An 18,473-nucleotide genomic window follows, 5' to 3' on the forward strand; every position below is an offset into this window, starting at 1 on the left:
TGGACCGCCGCAACCTCCCCGGCAACGACCCTTTGAAGGACCCGACGTCCAAATGCGGCCTCCGCCGACGCAAACTGGTCGATCTTGTAGTGTCGAATGAAAGGTCCAGGGGAGGACCACGTAGCTGCCCTACAAATTTCCAGCAAAAGGGCCTGCGTCGCCCATGCAGCCGTTGTGGCCGCGCTGCGGGTAGAGTGACCCGTCAAACTGGGAGGCCGTGGAAGAGAACGAAAGTCGTAGGCCGAAGCAATAGTCTGTCGAATCCAACGACCGATGGTAGCAGATGAGACCTTAGAACCCTGGGAGGTAGGCAAGAAGGAGACAAAAAGGGACTCCGATCGGCGGAAGGAAGATGTCCTTTTCAAGTAGATTCGCAGCGCCCGCCTGACATCAAGGGCGTGCCAACACCATTCACGGGCGTGAGAAGGCCGAGGACAAAAATCCGGTAGAATAATTTCCTGCGAACGGTGGAAGACAGAATTGACCTTCGGCACAAAGGTAGGGTCCAAACGGAGGACCACACGGTCTGCGTGGAACACACAAAGGTCCGAGCGAGAAGATAAGGCGGCGATTTCCGAAATGCGTCAGGCCGAAGTTATGGCCACCAAGAAGGCCACCTTGCAAGTAAGAAGTCTGAGGCTGGTAGTCCTGATAGGTTCGTATGGGGGACCCGTGAGAGACTGCAAGACCAATGGAAGGTCCCAGGTCGGATATCGATGTAGCACAGGAGGGCATAAGTTCTTGGCACCCCAGAGAAAGCGTCGGATCAAGGGGTGATGGGCCAGGGATGACAAGGAACCGCAGGTAAGAACAGAAGATAACGCTGCGACTTGCCAACGGAGAGTGTTAGGAGAAAGGCTCTGGGCAAGGCCTCTTTGCAAAAACATTAGAACATGGACAATTGAAGGTTGAAGCGGAGATACGCCGATCTGGGAGCACCAGGAGCAGAAAGCCCGCCAGGTGGCTGAATAAACTCGATCTGTAGATGGATGCCGGGAAGATTGTAAAGTGTGAATAACGTCCGCTGGAATGCGTATCTCCCTCAAGGAGCACCGCTCAACCTCCAAGCGGTCAGAGTGAGCCAGGCCGGGTCCGGGTGTGAGAGAGCACCCTGTGAGAGAAGATTGTCCACGAGAGGTAAGCGCCATGATGGGATCACCGACAGGGACACGAGATCCGCAAACCAGGGCCTCCGAGGCCAATGAGGTGCTACAAGGATCACTTCCGCCTGCTCAGATAGAATCTTGCGAATGACCCTGGGAATGAGGGATGTCGGAGGAAAGGCGTACAGAAGGCCCGAGGGCCATGCAGACCGAAGAGCGTCGACGCCGGCCGCCTGAGGGTGCGGGTATCGAGAGAAGAACAGTGGAAGCTGGGTGTTCTCGTGAGTCGCGAAGAGGTCGATTACTGGAAGGCCGAAGCGAAGACACAGGTCCCGGAAGACACTCGGGTGGAGGTGCCACTCCACATTGTCGATCAGCCGGCGACTCAGCCAATCCGCCTGGATGTTCAGAACCCCCGAGATGTGCTCCGCACGCAGCGAACACAGGTGGCGTTCTGACCAGAGACCCAACGCCATTGTCAACCTCAGAAGGGACCTCGACCTGGTGCCCCCCAGCCTGTTCAGATGCACCTTGGCGGCGACGTTGTCTGTGAGGACGAGGACGTGGGTCCCAGAGATGAGATGACGGAACGACTTCAGGGCGAGGAAGACAGCCTGCAGCTCCAGCCAATTGATGGGGCGACGAGCCTCTGATGGAGACCAAGTCCCTTGAGCCAGTTGGCCTTGGCAATGAGCTCCCCAGCCCATGAGGCTGGCGTCTGTCGTCACCACCACCCGTGGAGGTTCGAGGAAGTAGCAACCCGCAGCGAGAGCAGGAGAACGCCACCACCGGAGAGATCGGCGCACCGCAGGAGGAAGCGTGATTGGTTTCGATGAAGTACCCTTTCCCGCCTTCTGCAAAGGCAAGAGAAACCATTGGAGTTCCCTAGCATGAAGTTGAGCCCAGGGAACTATAGCTATCGCCGATATCATCTTACCTAACAGCTGGGACAGGACATAGGGAGAAACAGCCCGACACCTTTCGACCTGAGCGACTAATCGCCTCAGACCATCCTGCCTATCGGGGGAGAGGAAAACCTTACCCTCAAGAGTGTCAATCAGGGCACCCAAATGAACCAGGCGAGTGGAGGGAGTGAGATGGCTCTTCTCCAGATTAATGGAAAAGCCATGGGCCGCTAACGTTTCTACCGTCAGACGTACATCTAAGGCAGCCTGCTGAGGTGAGGGGGACATAAGCAGAATATCATCTAAATAACATAAAAGGTGAACTGAACGAAGTCGGAGACTAGCCGCCAAGGCAGCGAGCACCTTTGTAAAAGTGTGCGGAGCTGACGAGAGGCCAAATGGTAAAGCCCTATACTGAAAATGCACCCCGCCATAACAAAACCTCAAAAACCTTCTATGGGAAGGGAGGATAGGGATGTGGAGGTAGGCCTCGGTGAGGTCAATGGAAGAAAGGAGATCGCCCCTCCGCACACTGTCAAGGATGGTCTTTAAGGATTGCATTTTAAATTTCCGGTACGCGACGTACCTGTTTAGGCGTTTTAGGTCCAGAATGGGACGCCACCCCCCCGATGATTTAGGGACTAAAAATACCCTGGAATAGAAACCAGAGCCTTCCTGACCCGAGGGCACAGGTTGGATTGCCCTGATAGCCAGGAGGTGCTGAACCGATGAGTCCATAAGGGACCGCTTCTCGAGATTACGAGAAATCGGACAGCAGACGAAGGCGTTGGGGGGTGGAGCAACAAATTCGATAGCCAACCCAGATCTCAAGGTGGCGAGGACCCAATTGTCCGAGGTAGAATTCTCCCAGATGGTAGCGAAAAGGCCTAATCTGCCACCAATGGGAGGATCCGGAATGCAATCAGTGACGGCGACGGGCGAAACGACCTCCTCCCCCACGAAAGGGCCGTTTAGAGGCAAACTGCCGTCCCCTAACTGACCTATCCTGTGGGCCCCTGGATCTAGCGAAGGGACCCTCACGTCGAAAGACAGAGAAGGAGGCGGAGGAGGAACCCCCCCCCATCAGTACCTCGAGCCGAAGGACGAGACGGATAGGGAGAAAAACGGGACTCCCCTCTATGGTAGGCTGCGGCTAAAACTTTATTTTTGTCCCTAGTCTCTGTAAGGAAGGGATCCAAGGCATCCCCGAAAAGCTTAGCTCCATGAAATGGGACAGACGCCAACCGCCATTTGTGCCTGGCATCCGCCTGCCAGTGTCGAAGCCAGACCAAGCGACGAGCCGTGACAGAGGAAGCCAATGCTTTTGAAGCAAATCTGGCGGCGTTCAGTGTAGAGTAGGCAGAAAATTGAACAGCCGTGACTATCTTGTTTAAGTCCTGTCGAACTCGAGAATCAACGGAAGGTAACTTTTCCTGTAATTGACGCAACCAGAGCAGCGTGGTCCGGTTGAAGAAGGAAGCCGTGGTGGTCGCCCTAATTGCCCAGGCAGAACTCTGGAAAGTTCTTTGAAGCACAAATTCGGAACGCCGTTCTTCAGGACGGAGACCCTCGGCAGGCTCGCCAGGCACATTGACATTAGGGAGCAGAGCTGCAACAGGAGCGTCTATGGAGGGCAGCTGAAGAAGAGCATCGAGGTCCGGGGAGACAGGAAAATTCTTCTTGTCATTAGATGAGGGAGGAGTAGCAGAGGCAGGAGACTCCCACTGGCGTTTTACTACGTCCAAGAAGAGAGGAGGCGTAGGAATTGAAGTAATAGTTCGAGCAGGCTCCGCAAACATGGGATCCAAGGGTCCCGAGGAGGGCTGAGCCGGAGCAGAATCAGCCGCAGGAGAAGATAAACGGGCCGTGTTGACGGCCTTGAACAGTAAGGATTTGAACAGAGCCTGCGGAAAAAGGCCAGTGAATGCCGGTTGGTCCGGCGGGAGGTTCTCATCCTCCGATAGGTCAGAGTCAGCGTAGTCCCCATCAGCCAAGGCCGAATGGTGGCTTGAATAGGAACCAGACAGAGATTCGGGTCGCACGGAGCTAGCGGGATCACGGGAAGAGTGCTCCAGAGAGACAGGAGAAGCAGACCTTACTGATCCTTGCCGACTCGAGGAAGAAGACCGGGCAGCCAAAGACTTTTGAACAGCCGCGTCAATCATCTGCTGAAGTTGAGACGGGTTGAGTTGGTACGATACCGTGTCTGAAGAGGAAGCAGCGCCCGGAGCCAGAAGAGGAGGATCCTGAGTGGTAGCAGGAACCGGAACCGGTGGTTGAGTCATTGAATCAGAGCCCCACAAGTTGTCCTCAGAGATGGAAACCGGACAGTCCTGAAGAGACATCTGATCCGGTGTAGGAGGTCTGGACACCGGTGAAGGAGCCGATGTCGTTGAAGCCGGAGGTGCTTGCGGAGGAATAGGAGTCAATTTGGCACTTGCCCTTTCACAGAGTTGAGACAAGACCTTGTCCCTCCGTTTCTCCACCTTGGAGGAAGCCGACAGGCTACGTTTGGAGTGATGGTGAGAGCGGGAGGAGCGAGAAGCCGGGGCAGGGGCCCCAGGGACCTCCTGGGCCGAGTCTTGGGAGGTAGACAAGGATTCTGATTGGCCAGCCGCAGAGGAACCAGCTTTCCGGCCATGTTTAGACTTGGATAGAGCCTTAGGCATCGTGGAAATTCAAGGCAATTAAGTGACACAGGACGGGGGGCGCTTGGCTCCACAAAACAAGCAGGTCCAGGGCAATGGGCCTGAATGGACAGGAGGGAGCGTGGCAAACTCCACAGAAAGAAAGGGCCGCCAAATGACTATAAACCTGCACAGTGACCACCAGTCCTTAAACGAGTTGCAGGCGAAGACTCAGCAATTGGAAACTGTGTGAGAACAAGACTCCCGGAGCGAGAGGAGACTGATGGCAGGGTGGTCGTTAAATGAGACCGGTCATAAGTTCGAGTCGCTGAAGCGCAACAAAAGGGGGCGCGAAGCCCCTCCAGCAGCGGAACTGATGGAGCAGATCCGGGGCGCTAGGGCCAAGAAGAGGGGGCGCGAAGCTCCACTAGCTGAAAAGCTCAGTCACAGGCCTGGATTTCGTGTTAAAATGGAGGGGGGCGCGAAGCTCCACAAGCCAAATTTGATTAGTCACAGGCCCGGTCTTAGCGCTGAGAGAGGGGGGGCGCGAAGCTCCACAATATCACAGCGACGACGATCCAGGCCAAGCGCTCACTCCGCAGCACAGCACCAACGAGAAGGGAGCATAGGAGGCGATCCACCGTAATTTGAGTCCTCCTCAGGCCGTTTGCCAGTAAATAGAAGAAGGAAACGGCGTGATTTTCAGCGGCGGGAAAAAGTCCGTTTAAAATGGCCGACGCCACTCGCCGCGCTTTCCAAAGCCTTCCAAACAGCCGAGAAAGTGAAAAAAGGGCAGGAGGGAAGGGCACAGGGAATCTAATTCCGACGAAAACCAGAGTTTTACAGCAAATCTAGAGGACTAGTAGGAGGGAAAGGCAGAAGAAGGGAGGGGAACTCCCCTTGCAACGAGGGAATAGCTGAGCAATGGCGCCCAAAACACTCACAAATCCGAAGCCAGAAAACAGTCCAGAGTCAGTCCAATCGAGAAATCAACAAGATGAGGGAATAAGCAATCCGAAGTCACAAAAAACAGTCCAAGTCCAAAACCAGAAAAACAGTAATAAGGCAGAAAAAACAGGAATAAGCCGGAGGCAAGGTCCCACACGCCAGCCAGAGCTGAAGGACTGAGCCAAAAGCTGGCCTGCCCGGCAACAAGGGCGGGACTAAGAATGATTGGCTGACTCAGTCCTTCATGCTGATTGGATGACCATTACCCAGGCTGGCTGTTGTCTCCACTCTCAATGGAGAACAGAGTTATACAAGCAATTGTTTAAAATGTCTCAGCAAAAGAGAGTCTATCCCCTTCTGGATTTGGGTTTGTTATCTTTCCCTCTCAACATGGTAGCAAATGGTGAAAGAACTATCAGCTTTTTGGCTTCCTTTGCACTAGTCAGGCAGACTAAAGTAAATGCTACCATCTCACAGACTCAGCCAACATTAGTACTACATAAGTAAGGCAATTGATATGAGAAGTGAAGGCTGGATCACTTAGATTTCACTAACTCAGCCAATATGTTAAGCATGTGCCAATCTATACTTTTAAAAATGCAAAGAAAAAATAATAATGATGATAGGATTTAGATTTGTGTTTCCTGAATTCTGTGGAAGACAGAGTCCATGTATATTTAATAACTGGCACTCTTGCCCAGAAATTGAGTGATCATATCAACATTTAAAACTGAGTTTGTATATTATATACACCTGTCAGCTTAAGCTGTTCGGCCATCCTTGGATTTTGAGATGAGCATCAAAGCGAATGCTTAGATCATGAGTCTTTGGAAGGCAATTCATTCAGGACAAAGCTGATATTTTATCATCCTTATTTGAATAAGCTGAAAGAACCAGTTTCACCTTGGAATGTATAACTTGGGTAATTGCCTCCCATCTCCGTAGAAGCTTAGATGGGAATATTGCTTGGTGAATGCTGTGGTTCATTCACATGAAAATGCTGATGGATTCATTTACATGAACCAGCCAACAGATTGAACCCTTCACTGTAGATTTTTCTCTGAAATGAGGTAGATGATAGAGATAGGAAAACCTTTGCTTGATCTGCATATCTATGACACCAATCAAATGCTTCCTGGATTAATACACAGGTTTAAAATTTATCTTGGCATCCCATACTTTTCTTATCATTTGAAATGCAGATTCCTCGGCAGATGGGAATGAAGCCCCCACTCCACCCCTTTATTTAGCTTCAGAACTGCACAACTATTACTGCCAACATTGAGCATCAAACAATGAGTTATAGTGATGCAATTTCCATATTGTGAAATTAAACTACCTACTAAAATATATGCATTCTCTGTGGTAAGCAAACTACAGTTGGTTTTAGTTAAAGGAAAATGCTTGCCCTGTAAAACAAAAAGAGAGAGCCAATTTGGCGTTGTAATTAAAGCAGCAGGCTAGAAATCAGGACTGTGACTTCTAGTCCTGCCATAGGCATGAACTCAGCTAAATGACCTTGGGCCAGTCACTCTCTCTCAGCCCTAAGAAGCTCACAAGGGGAAACCACGTCCAAAAACCTTTGCAAAGAAAATTTCAGGAACTAGTCCAGGGGGTCTCTAGGAGTCAAAAATGACTTGTAGCCTCACTCTTCCCACTGTATCTGGTCACATTTTTCAGTTTTCAAATTGAAAAAGAAATGGGGAAAAGTCTGCCTCTCCCCCCTTATAAAACAATCTCTCTCTCTCTCTCCCGCTCCCTCCACCTCTCTCTCTCATGCCTTGGAAAAATCGGTGGAAAGAAAATCTCAATTTTATGCATCTTTTTCTTTCCCTTTTCATTTGAAGCCTGGTGCACAAATTGGCATGAACTGGCTTACGAGAGCATCTAAACAAACACTGGATGTTTAGAGAAATACTGGTTTGTTGGTCCATGACAGATTGCAAACAATCCTGCAATAGTCTTTGATACTGAAACTTTTTAATGGACCCCTAGTTCTGATTTTAAATGTAATTTCTTAACTATTAAAAAGGTAAAGGTTCCCCTCGCACATTTGTGCTAGTCATTCCCGACTCTAGGTGGCCGTGCTCATCTCCATTTCTAAGCCGAAGAGCCAGCGCTGTCTGATGACAATTCTGTGGTCATGTGGCCAGCATGACTAAATGCCAAAGGTGCACAGAATGCTGTTACCTTCCCATCAAAGATGATCCCTATTTTTCTACTTGCATTTTTACATGCTTTTGAACTGCTAGGTTGGCAGAAGCAGGGACAAGTAACGGGACCTCACTCTGTTACATGGCGCTAGGGATTCAAACCACCGAAATGCCGACCTTTCTGATCGACAAGCTCAGCATCTTAGCCACTGAGCCACCGCATCCCCCTTAACTATTTAACTATTATTGTATTGTTATTCCAATGATTTCATGCTAGCTTTAAAATATTTTATTGATAAAATATGTTCTAGTTAGTACAAATACTAAAAATTGATCCATAAATTTTAAGACAAATAAAATACAGAAATTGTTCACCTAAATTATACCATGAGTTTATAGAATTAAGTCATAGAATTCCAGTGCATTTCCCATTTAATTAATTCATTGAATAACATTTAATAAAATTCCCACTACTTTATTAATCATGTCAATTATTAGTAGAATTGGACTGTGCTGGAGAACAAATGGTTTGAAACACTATTTAAATCATGAGTGTTCTGAAGAGAATGAGAAAAGGAATTCTAATAATTTTATTTACACAACATGTGTTGAGAATGTTCTTAACATTTTACATGTTCTCAATAATTCTCACTACTGCACCAAAGCAGAGAGACAAGCATTATTTATTCCTACATTAATTTTCAAACACCAGCAGAATTTAGACAGTAACACACTGAATAATGCCATTGATGAAATATTAATGTTCAGGAACAGATTCTAGTTCATTTTTAGCTATTGTATAACCCAACTTCTTAAAACAAAGTTACTGGAGAGTAGTAAGGTACAAATTAATAAAATTGAAGCATTTATGTAAATTTCTTGATCTACAAATACCCACAACAGACCCAGTAGTGCAATAACCCACCTATCACAGAGATACAGTGTAGAATTCAACTGATTCATTTTCACTAAGAACCTCACAATGAAGTGACACTAATCAAGAACTCCCATAATGCATAATATGTCACATAAAATTATATAAGATTTACAAAACTATGACCAAGTTCTTTTACAACATTAAATCACAATACACCTTCCTGGGTTTAATCCATGATATCTAAATTCTTAGCATTATATGTAAATTGGGCCTCTATTGCTAGTTTAAGAAACAAGATTTAAATAAGCTGCCTTAATATTATCTATAAAAATTACCAAATCTGTAGTGGTGTAGTTTGAGGGGTGTATATATTGATTGTCCAAATTTCTCAGTTTTTTGTTATAAAATATGATGTGTTAGTTTACATTTTATTTCCATAGCCGTAAGATTTAGACAAATCTGTTTAAAATTTCAGTCCTCATTCTCATTGGTATTGCTATAGAAACATATCTTTTCTATGTAGGTAGATCATTTAAAAAGAAAAGTTACAATGGTACCTCAAATAGTATTTATATGGCTGGAATCCTTCTGAAGATGGAAAATTAAAATTAGGTAGAGAAGGACACTTTGCCTAGAAACAGCTGGTGATAGCTTATCCAAAAGATTTAGACTTACCCAGATGACGTCCTCCTGTCTGTACTGCTTCCAGTTGCGACCAGTATCACTGAACATTAGACTGTAGCTTGTGGTCCAGTCTGAGCTTCCATATCTTCCCTGAGTAGCAATGCCTGTAATCTCTACTCTGTCTCCCAAATCAATTTGGAGCCATTGCTCCTTACTGGAATCCAAAGGGGACCAGCCACCAGCTCCTAAAAGAAAAGATAACCCAGAATGATTTTTGTATTCATGCACCTACTTTTTATGAGTGCTAAATCTCCACTAATGTTCTAGAGAATGTACTGTACTAGTTCTTTCCTTCAGGATTGCATATTTTTCCTGATTTCCATTACTTAGAAACATACCTTATATAGGCTGTGGAAGCTTGCCATAAAAGGCCCATTCTAGCAGGAAAATTCATCATTGCTTCTCACCTTGTTTCTACCGATACATCCAATCCCAAGTAGTGATTTATGTCTGATGTTTGTGCATGTTCAGCCTGTCGTATGTTAATTCTCTTAATGCTTTTTTTTTCTTGTTGCCCTCATAAGTGCTAAGGAATCTTGTTTACCAGATACGGACAGCTAGATTCTGTTTAGAATCTAGATCAGGCATGAGGAATACTTTTCTTTGACTTGCATTTTAATTTTAATTGACCTTTTTTAAATTAATACAACAAGTGAAACTCAGTTATTACTCAAATTTGGATGCAGTTCCACAATAAGAAATTATTAGACATACATGTGTTTGTGTGTACATTTATGAATGCAGTGGATACAGAAATGTATACATTTATGAAAGTAACACAAAATGCTGCTTTATAGAGGTATACTACACACACACACACACACACACACAGTGCATGCACATATAACGCCTCACGACATATGGACATATATATTTATATGAACTTTTTCTTTTTTAAAAAAATAATCCCAAAATAACATTGACATAGAATGAACAGAATTTAAGATTGGAAATTGAGAGACCTTACTATATTTTTTTTCTAGGTCTATATAAAGCTTCCAGCATTTACATTTGGGGCTTCACTTTAAATAATACTGTATATATTTTTTATAAAACACGGTCTCCAGTGTGTTAAGTTTGGAACTGAAAGAACAAGCAAGCAAGACATATTACTTGTGGTTAGAGATTAGAATGCCAAAGTGAGAAATATTAAGGAAGAAAATGTGATGGACTGTATGGTTTAGGAAAATAAAGTGAAGCAAAAGGAGGGCTTTTCAAATTTTTGCTAAACCAAGGTTTCTTTGTTACTAGCATAGTCTTCATAATCAAATGAAGCCTTTATATGTGAACATCTCTAGATGGAGTCCATAGAAGCCAAAGCGTTCATATTATTGTTAAAAGGAAGTGCCAGAACTCAGTTGTAAGAGCAAAGATGTAGCCAAGGACTAACTATAGAACAGATCACAAATTGTTCATACACAGGTTTCAAATTAAACTAAAGTGGAAGAAAAAAAAGCCAATTAGTTTCTGCAATATGATCTTGATCATATACCAACATTTTCAAAGAGATCTACAGGAATCATTTTGAAAGTTCTGAACCTCATTGAAGGAGGAAGTGTGGAATTAATTTAAATAAGTTGTTACGGATGAATGTGAAAGCAGACTACAGGAGATCAAGAAACAGAAGGAAGCTAATTGGATATCAGAAAAAAAAAGGTGGCTATTGTCAAAAAGAAAAAGGGCGTCAAAGCCAAAACTGTTAAAGGTCTCAGGAAGCAACTCAATTTCAGAAAATTGTTAAAAGAGACAAAAAAAACAAAAAAACAAAACCCAGTATTATAACAACATCTATAAAGACATTAAAGATAAAAACAGATATGGAAAATAATAACAGTCTTCCAAATGATCTCAGAACTCAGGAGATTCCAACATTGAATTGGTATGCTGATGGATGCCAATGGACAGATGTCTTAGGAGGGAAGCCATGTTAATATATAGCAGGGGTCTCCAAACTTGGCAACTTTAAGACTTATGGACTTCAACTCCCAGAATTTTGGGAGTTGAAGTCCACAAGTCTTAAAGTTGCCAAGTTTGGAGACCCCTGATCTACAGCTTTAACTCTGGTCTGTGACTGTAATACAAGATTAACTGATCAGTCTACAGCATCAAAAACAAACAAACAGTAATCTCATAGCAGCTTTTCTGTCTAATAGATTTTAGTGAAAGGAATAAGCTTTCATTTCACGATAGAAACAGACAGCAGTAAATTCAAAGAAAATCAAAAGTGGAAGGAATATACTGAAATTTTATACAATAGAGATTTCAACATTCAAACTATCTTATAAGATATTCTAAGAACCTCTAGTAAGAGAACCAAAATTAGATGTATACTCTTGTCGTTATCAAATCAGAAGACTACAAAAAATGTTGGAATCTGTAGAATCCTGTCAAGGAATAGAAAAATAAGAAAATAAGAAAAATAATCAGTTAAGGTTATAATCAATTTATGCTAATACATCTGGAGCATGACATAGTGGCCAACAGTTTTACAATAGTGGCCAACAAACTACAATACCAACATCAAAAAGACAAGACAAGAGTGCAAAATACCATACAGTATCTTTGATTTTACATGTAAGCAAAATAATGTTTAGGAAGATCCAGTGCAGATCAGACAGATCCCAGCCTTAGAAGTGACAGTGAGGACACTGAAGTGGTAAATAGTTTCTCTCTGTTAGGATGAACAGGAAAAGGAGCCAGCAGTCAAGAAATATTCCATAGACCATTGAATGCTTGGTAAAGTAGCATTCCAGGCTTTTGAAAAGAAAGATTCAGATACTGTGATGTGTCCATACCAGTAGTGGGTTTCAAATTTTTTTACTACTGGTTCTGTGTGTGTGGCTTGGTGGGTGTGGCATGGTGGGCGTGGCGGAGAAGAATACTGTAAAATCTCCATTCCCACCCCACTCCAGGGGAAGGATACTGTAAAATCTCCATTTCCTCCCAATCAGCTGGGACTTGGGAGGCAGAGAATAGATGGGGGCGAGGCCAGTCAGAATTTTTACTACCAGTTCTCTGAACTACTCAAACTTTCTGCTACCGGTTCTCCAGAACTGGTCAGAACCTGCTAAAACCCACCTCTGGTCCATACCTACAAATATCAGAAGTGTGCAGGAAGTGGCTTTCCCTGTGACACACTACGGGAGCAAAAGTTGGAGTTTGAAGAAGCATCAATTTGAATTAAAGCATCAATGGATGCACTTTTGGCAGATCTGAAAGATCAAGTTAGGGATAGTTTCACCTGGACAAAATCTAGCTATGTACCGTCGTTTCTAAGCATTGACATGAACTTAATCACATTGCCCTCATGTTGGAGGCACTGAAGAGATTCCAGGTTGAAAGGATTAGCTAGTGACATTGCCATTGCCCTTGGGATGCCAAGTTGGGGGCTCCTTTCATGCCCCAGCTGGAGTGAAGGATGGGAGCTCACCCCACCCCATGGCAACACTCAGGTCTCAAATATGAGCTTGCTGCTTGTCAAGCCAGTGTCTAACCATGCATGCCACCATGTTCCTCCCTCAATTTAACAGCATAATAGCAATTGTTTACAAAGTTACTTACAACTTTTTTTAAAAAAAATGAATAGATATAAGAGGGGGATGCACTCTAAAATGCTAGGTATTGTAAGAATTTTCCATTATAGATTGTAGAAAAGAGGACCTTCATTTTAGACTATACAGTATATTTTTTATAAAATATGGTTTCCAGTGTGTTAAGTTTGGAACTGAAAGAACAATTAAGCAAGACGTACTACTTGTGGTTAGAGATTAGATTTATATATAGCTTTTCTACAATCTTCTTGTTTTGCTCAATTAATATTGTTGCTGTTGTTAGTTGCGAAGTCGTGTCCGATCCATCATGACTCACGGACAATATTCCTCCAGGCCTTTCTGTCCTCTACCATCTCCCTGAGTCCATTTAAGCTCATGCCAATTGCTTGACTCCATCCAGCCACCTCATTCTCTGCCATCCTCTTCTTTTTTTGCCCTCAGTTGTTCCCAGCATTAGGCTCTTCTCCAGTGAGTCCTTCCTTCTCATAGAAATTCCTTCTCATTTCTATATCAATTAACATAGAAAGCACTAAAGGCAAGTTTCTATTTTCCTTTTCCTCAAAAGTATTTTACTGAATTTTCTCTCCTTGGGAGAGGCAGGGAATCTCTCACAAAAATATTTGTTGAATATTTTGGCTTGCTCAAAGAATGCTATGCTTTCTTTCTTGCCATATGTTTCAGCATTCCCTTGTGATATATAAGCTCCGGAGAGCATATGCCAGTTGTTGAGGCCCAGGAAAATGAAAGTTTATTACTACATTAACCATAGCACGAAGCAGCAATAAGACAGGAACAGGTTCACAGCCCAGACTGAACATTACACAACAGGCATATTTCAATTACTTGATTTCCTTATTAATAGCTGTTCAGCAATTCTGTTTGGTTTTATTGTTCTGTTAAATTCCCCATGTTCATTGTCTGCAATATTTTCAAATTTCCCATAAATCTACAGTACTTATTTACAATATAAACATGCCAACATCTTTTTCCTTTCCATAGGAAAGTAGAGGCAAGACATAAATTCTGCCTGAGATTCATGTTCATCGCTCACCACAAGTTGGATGTTTTATGTGGTCTGAGAGATGTCCATTTTTAATGATGGTATGCCTTCTTATTTGAAATATAAACATAAAACCCACTCTAGTTTGAGGCAAAGAGACAGTGTTTGATTTTTAGGATTCAACAACACGATGCACAAAGAAATGCAAATAAGACTTGCAGAAACAGCGGTAGGTGTTAAAAATCATTTTAGGAGAAATTGGTGTGATGAAACTAGTAAAAGTGTGAATAAATACATATCTTTCTGCAATGCTTTAGTATTGAGAATCCTTATTTTAAGTTGTAAATGTAATCCATATCTGAATAAATGTTCCTCTCTAAGAACTTTCTTCCATAGACATTTATTGAAATTTTAATATCCTCAACTAATGATGATAATTATGATGATAATTTAGGAGACAAGGAGTGAAACATAGTTTTTTTCTGATTTGGATTCAAATATTGTTCAGTCCATGTCAAAGTTCAGGTGCATTTGAAGAATTAGTGAAAACCTCCGAGGAAATTTTGAAGAAGCTAAATGAATTTCATTAAGATTCGGAAAATCCCATCAAGGGATGTCTTATATTCCTAGAAGCAGTTATGTTCCAATAACCCAATGGAATTAGAAATGATATTTTAATTAAAATGCCAAACAATATTTGAAACGTCTTCTTGAAATATCACCCACTATATTCTCCTAATTTTTTAATGTCATAGAGCCATGTTGTCTAGTGATTTCCTATTACTTTCAGAATGCATCAAATCTGAATAGAGAAAAGAAGGCTAAGTTTAAAATATTTCTGTGGAAGCTGAGATAGAAGGAAAACAGCAAAGATAATAATGAAAATACATTTTGCATGAAATATATTTCTTGTTAAATAACCCTATTAAAAGTACTCTGAGTGTTATTCAGAGTAAGGCTATCAGATCCGAGGTGTAAAAGTCTGGTTAGCTGCTGTATGGAAGTGGCTAACCAGACTTTTTGTAGAAAAAACAAAGACAAACACAGTTTTGGTCACCACATTACAAAAAAGATGTTGAGACTTTGGAAAAAGTACAAAGAAGAGCAACTAAAATGATTAAGGACCTGGAGACTAAAACATATGAAGAACAGTTGGAGGATTTGGGTTTGACTAGTCTAGAGAAAAGAAGAACTGGGGAGACATGATAGCAGTATTCCCGTATTTGAGAGGCTGCCACAAAGAAGAGGGGGTCCATTTACTTTCCAAAAAACACCAGAGGGCAGGACAAGAAACCATGGATAGAAACTAATCAAAGACAGAAACAACCTGGAATTGAGGCGAAACTTCCTAACAGTGAAGACAATTAACCAATGGAACAGCTTGCCTTCAGACATTGTGGGTGCTTCATCACTGGTGGTTTTTAAGAAGAGACTGAGCAGTCACTTGTCTGAAATGGTATAGGATCTCCTGCTTAGGCAGGGGGCTGGACTAAAAGACCTCCAAGGTCCTTTCCAGCTCTATTCTGATTCTGAAGCCAAAAGTCAGTAGTTTTATATCTTGGCCGCCATCTGAATGTTGAACTGACTTTTACAGATCAGATCTGATAGTATTAATTCAAATCTACACACCAATTTCTATTTTGCATCTATATTCTCAAATAAAGATATACTTTTTAGAATGTATCCTAAAAAGTTTCAATCCTTTCCATTTAAGGAAGGTACACTATTTCTGAGTCTTTTTTTACATTTCATCAAAACTCCCAGACTAGTCTAAATAATAAGAGATATAAAGCAGCCAACATATCAACCCAACCCCTTGAATCTAAACATTATTTAAAAATGGGCTTTACCTGTTTGATTCTATCATACTGTCTAATCTGTGAAGTTAAAGAGAATATACTCAGATTTGTAAAAACTAATTTGAGTATGACAAAACCTATTTTCCATTTATGGTGAAATCAGTCTGCTCCAATGGTGACCTTTTGAAAGAATACTTTTAATAGAGGGGAAATGCTTAAAACATTGGAAAACTGAAAGTCAAAATCTGCTGTTTTAAATTAAAGGAAAGGAACAATGTCCAATTTCACCATTTCTATTCCATATAATGTTTTCTGTCCTCAGGACCAAGAGAAGCAATTAGTCATACTTTTGAACAAAAGAAGTTATCACAACTAGCAGATTCAGAACTGAGCATCTTTGGTCTAACTAAAAATGGAGAAAATAATGAACCATTTGCTATGGACCTTTTCATAATTATTAAGTACATCTGTAGAAGAAGTAATTTGCCAACTACAAGATGCAAACATATAATATTCTGGTTCACAGAATATTTCCATTTCCAAGTTCTGCTAAAGTTTTATAAAAAGTGTTGAGAAGATAGTGAGGCACCTTATCACATTGGTTGATTTAAGGTACTGAATCCAGATTTAGTTCCTAAATGTCTGTTGGAAGGAACAGCATGATGCTGTGGAAATGGCTTCCTTGATTCACGCTCAACTCTCTTTATTACATGGAAATTTTGAATCCATGCTAGGTCAGAAATTCGGGGAGCTGAAATCCAGAGATCATATAAGGATCATAGTTATCACCCCTGTATTACAGTCTCCTAGTGTGCTTCCTTGCTCCCTACACACACATGCATATATAGCAAGAGTTCTACAGATGATTATTCAACCCCCACCACCACCACAAACAGGTCCTCAGAAAGCACCCCTGTTGCACAGGTCCAGATTCCAAGCTCAGTACAGCAAGAGACACTGGGTAACCAAGTCCAATAGGAACACACAAAGTCCAGGAAAGCAGGCCAGGAGTCAAACTGACCAGGAAACACAGCACAAGGACAAAAGGCACAGAACTGGGAATGTTGCTCCAGCAACGCTCAAGTCCTCAGGTCAGGGCTAAGTAGGCAAGGTGGTGCAGCCCTTCATGAGAGGTAAGGTTGCCTCCTCATGAGTAGTCTAGCTGACCAGTGTTGTGCCTGTCTCCTCTCTGCTCTATGTGTCCTTAGATCACCTGAGACTGCTCTATCAGGCTAGCATTCTCTCAGTCCCAGTCCTGACCAATACTGGCTCCACACTTTCTTCTACAGACTCAAACTCACCCTCCTCCTCTGAAGTCACATCTGTAGAGGGGTCTTGGGTGGATCCATGACATCTACCCACAACAGACTTTGTTTCATTAAATTCCATTGTTCAGCTATTTGGAAACACCACACCGAGTCACCAAAACCAAACTTCTAAGCACAACCTTAAACCTTAAACCCTACTATTCGAGATACTTACATTTGTATTTCAAATATGTTACAAAATCATAGTATAACTGTATTTTATTTTTTTTAATATAAATCATCCAGAGAATCTTGCCAATGCATGGCAAAAAAAACCACCCTTCAGTTAATAACTAAATAATAAAAACATGATTGCATTACAATTGGGGAACTGCAACTGAGAGGCAATCGATATAGCTACTGAAGACTCTAATAAATTTCCTTCTCAACTGTTCCCATCTGTAAAATTGTGTAGCCTGTTAGCCTCTGCTTATAGCCACCTAGACCATCACAAGAAGACTTAATCTCATTAAGGCAATTGATCTTTTTAAATGAATCTACTAGAAAGTAGACATTTAACAGCATATTGTTTTTGAATAAAGTGTCTACCTAGTTTGGAATTCACGAGAAACTCTGGATTTTAACCATTTATGCCTGAGACCATAACATTGCACACAAAAACATTCCAACTAAACCAAGAGCTATTTAGTCTTACAAACTTTTTTGTTCTACCCTAAACTAAACTGGACTGAAGATCTTTACCATCTGATCTCTTCAGATCGATGTAGCAGGAAACTTGTTAATAATGGAAGCTATTATCTCTCAGCTGTGATAAGCTAAGTTTCTTCATAATTAAAACCGGCAAAAATGATTTTGCTTTTCTGATTTTAATTAATGTTTCTTTCTAGTATGATAACCAGTGGTGGGATTCAGCCAGTTCGCACCACTTCGGGAGAACCGGTTGTTAACTTTCTGAGCAGTTTGGCAGACTGGTTGTTGGAAGAAATCATTAGGGCAGAGAACTGGTTGTTAAATTACTTGAATCCCACCACTGATGATAACCATATGTATTTGCTGCCTCCAAATAAATATAAAGATATTGTGGACTCTGGTTATGATGTCTGAAAGACTTTGATTCCTAATATATCTGAAATGCCTACAACAAATATTTTGGGTATCATTAAAAACAACTGAGCTACTAAAATAGGTTCCAGTTTGTGATTAGGCATTGCATATTCGCTCAACACAGATGACAACTGACGGAGTATGGTGATCAATCCACATTCTGGATCATTGCTTTCACCCAAGTGCCAGTTGGAAATGAATGCACGGAGCATAACATGAATCTTGGAGCAGCCTGATTTTGGACTAAATGCAGCTAATGTTGGCTAAGAGAAGCTGTCTGTTGTGCAACTGGATAAGCTCACTGTCACCACTCAAGATATTTCCCTAGAGCTCAGGTTGTCATACCAGTTTCCAGATATCACCAAATGATTCTTCTGAGTTCATCAGGAGATGAATACATCTTGATAAAAAACCAAAATAGTAGCCAAACACAAAGCACGCATGCACACAAAGC

At 42.5% G+C, this 18,473-nt stretch overlaps 1 protein-coding gene across 2 annotated transcripts in view; it reads right to left on the reverse strand.

Moving 5' to 3' along the window:
* The window catches only part of CNTNAP5 (contactin associated protein family member 5), a 414,934-nt gene that overhangs the window by 293,332 nt on the left and 103,129 nt on the right, over positions 1-18,473 (reverse strand). For both annotated transcript variants that reach the window (XM_060687892.2, XM_060687893.2), the window contains exon 3: positions 9,289-9,482. In XM_060687892.2, coding sequence (XP_060543875.1) covers positions 9,289-9,482 — 194 coding nt within the window. The remainder of the gene's footprint in view (positions 1-9,288; positions 9,483-18,473) is intronic.

This window comes from Pantherophis guttatus, chromosome 1 (assembly GCF_059756535.1).
Source record: "Pantherophis guttatus breed Tessera chromosome 1, ASM5975653v1, whole genome shotgun sequence".
NCBI classification, from domain to species: Eukaryota; Metazoa; Chordata; class Lepidosauria; order Squamata; family Colubridae; genus Pantherophis; species Pantherophis guttatus.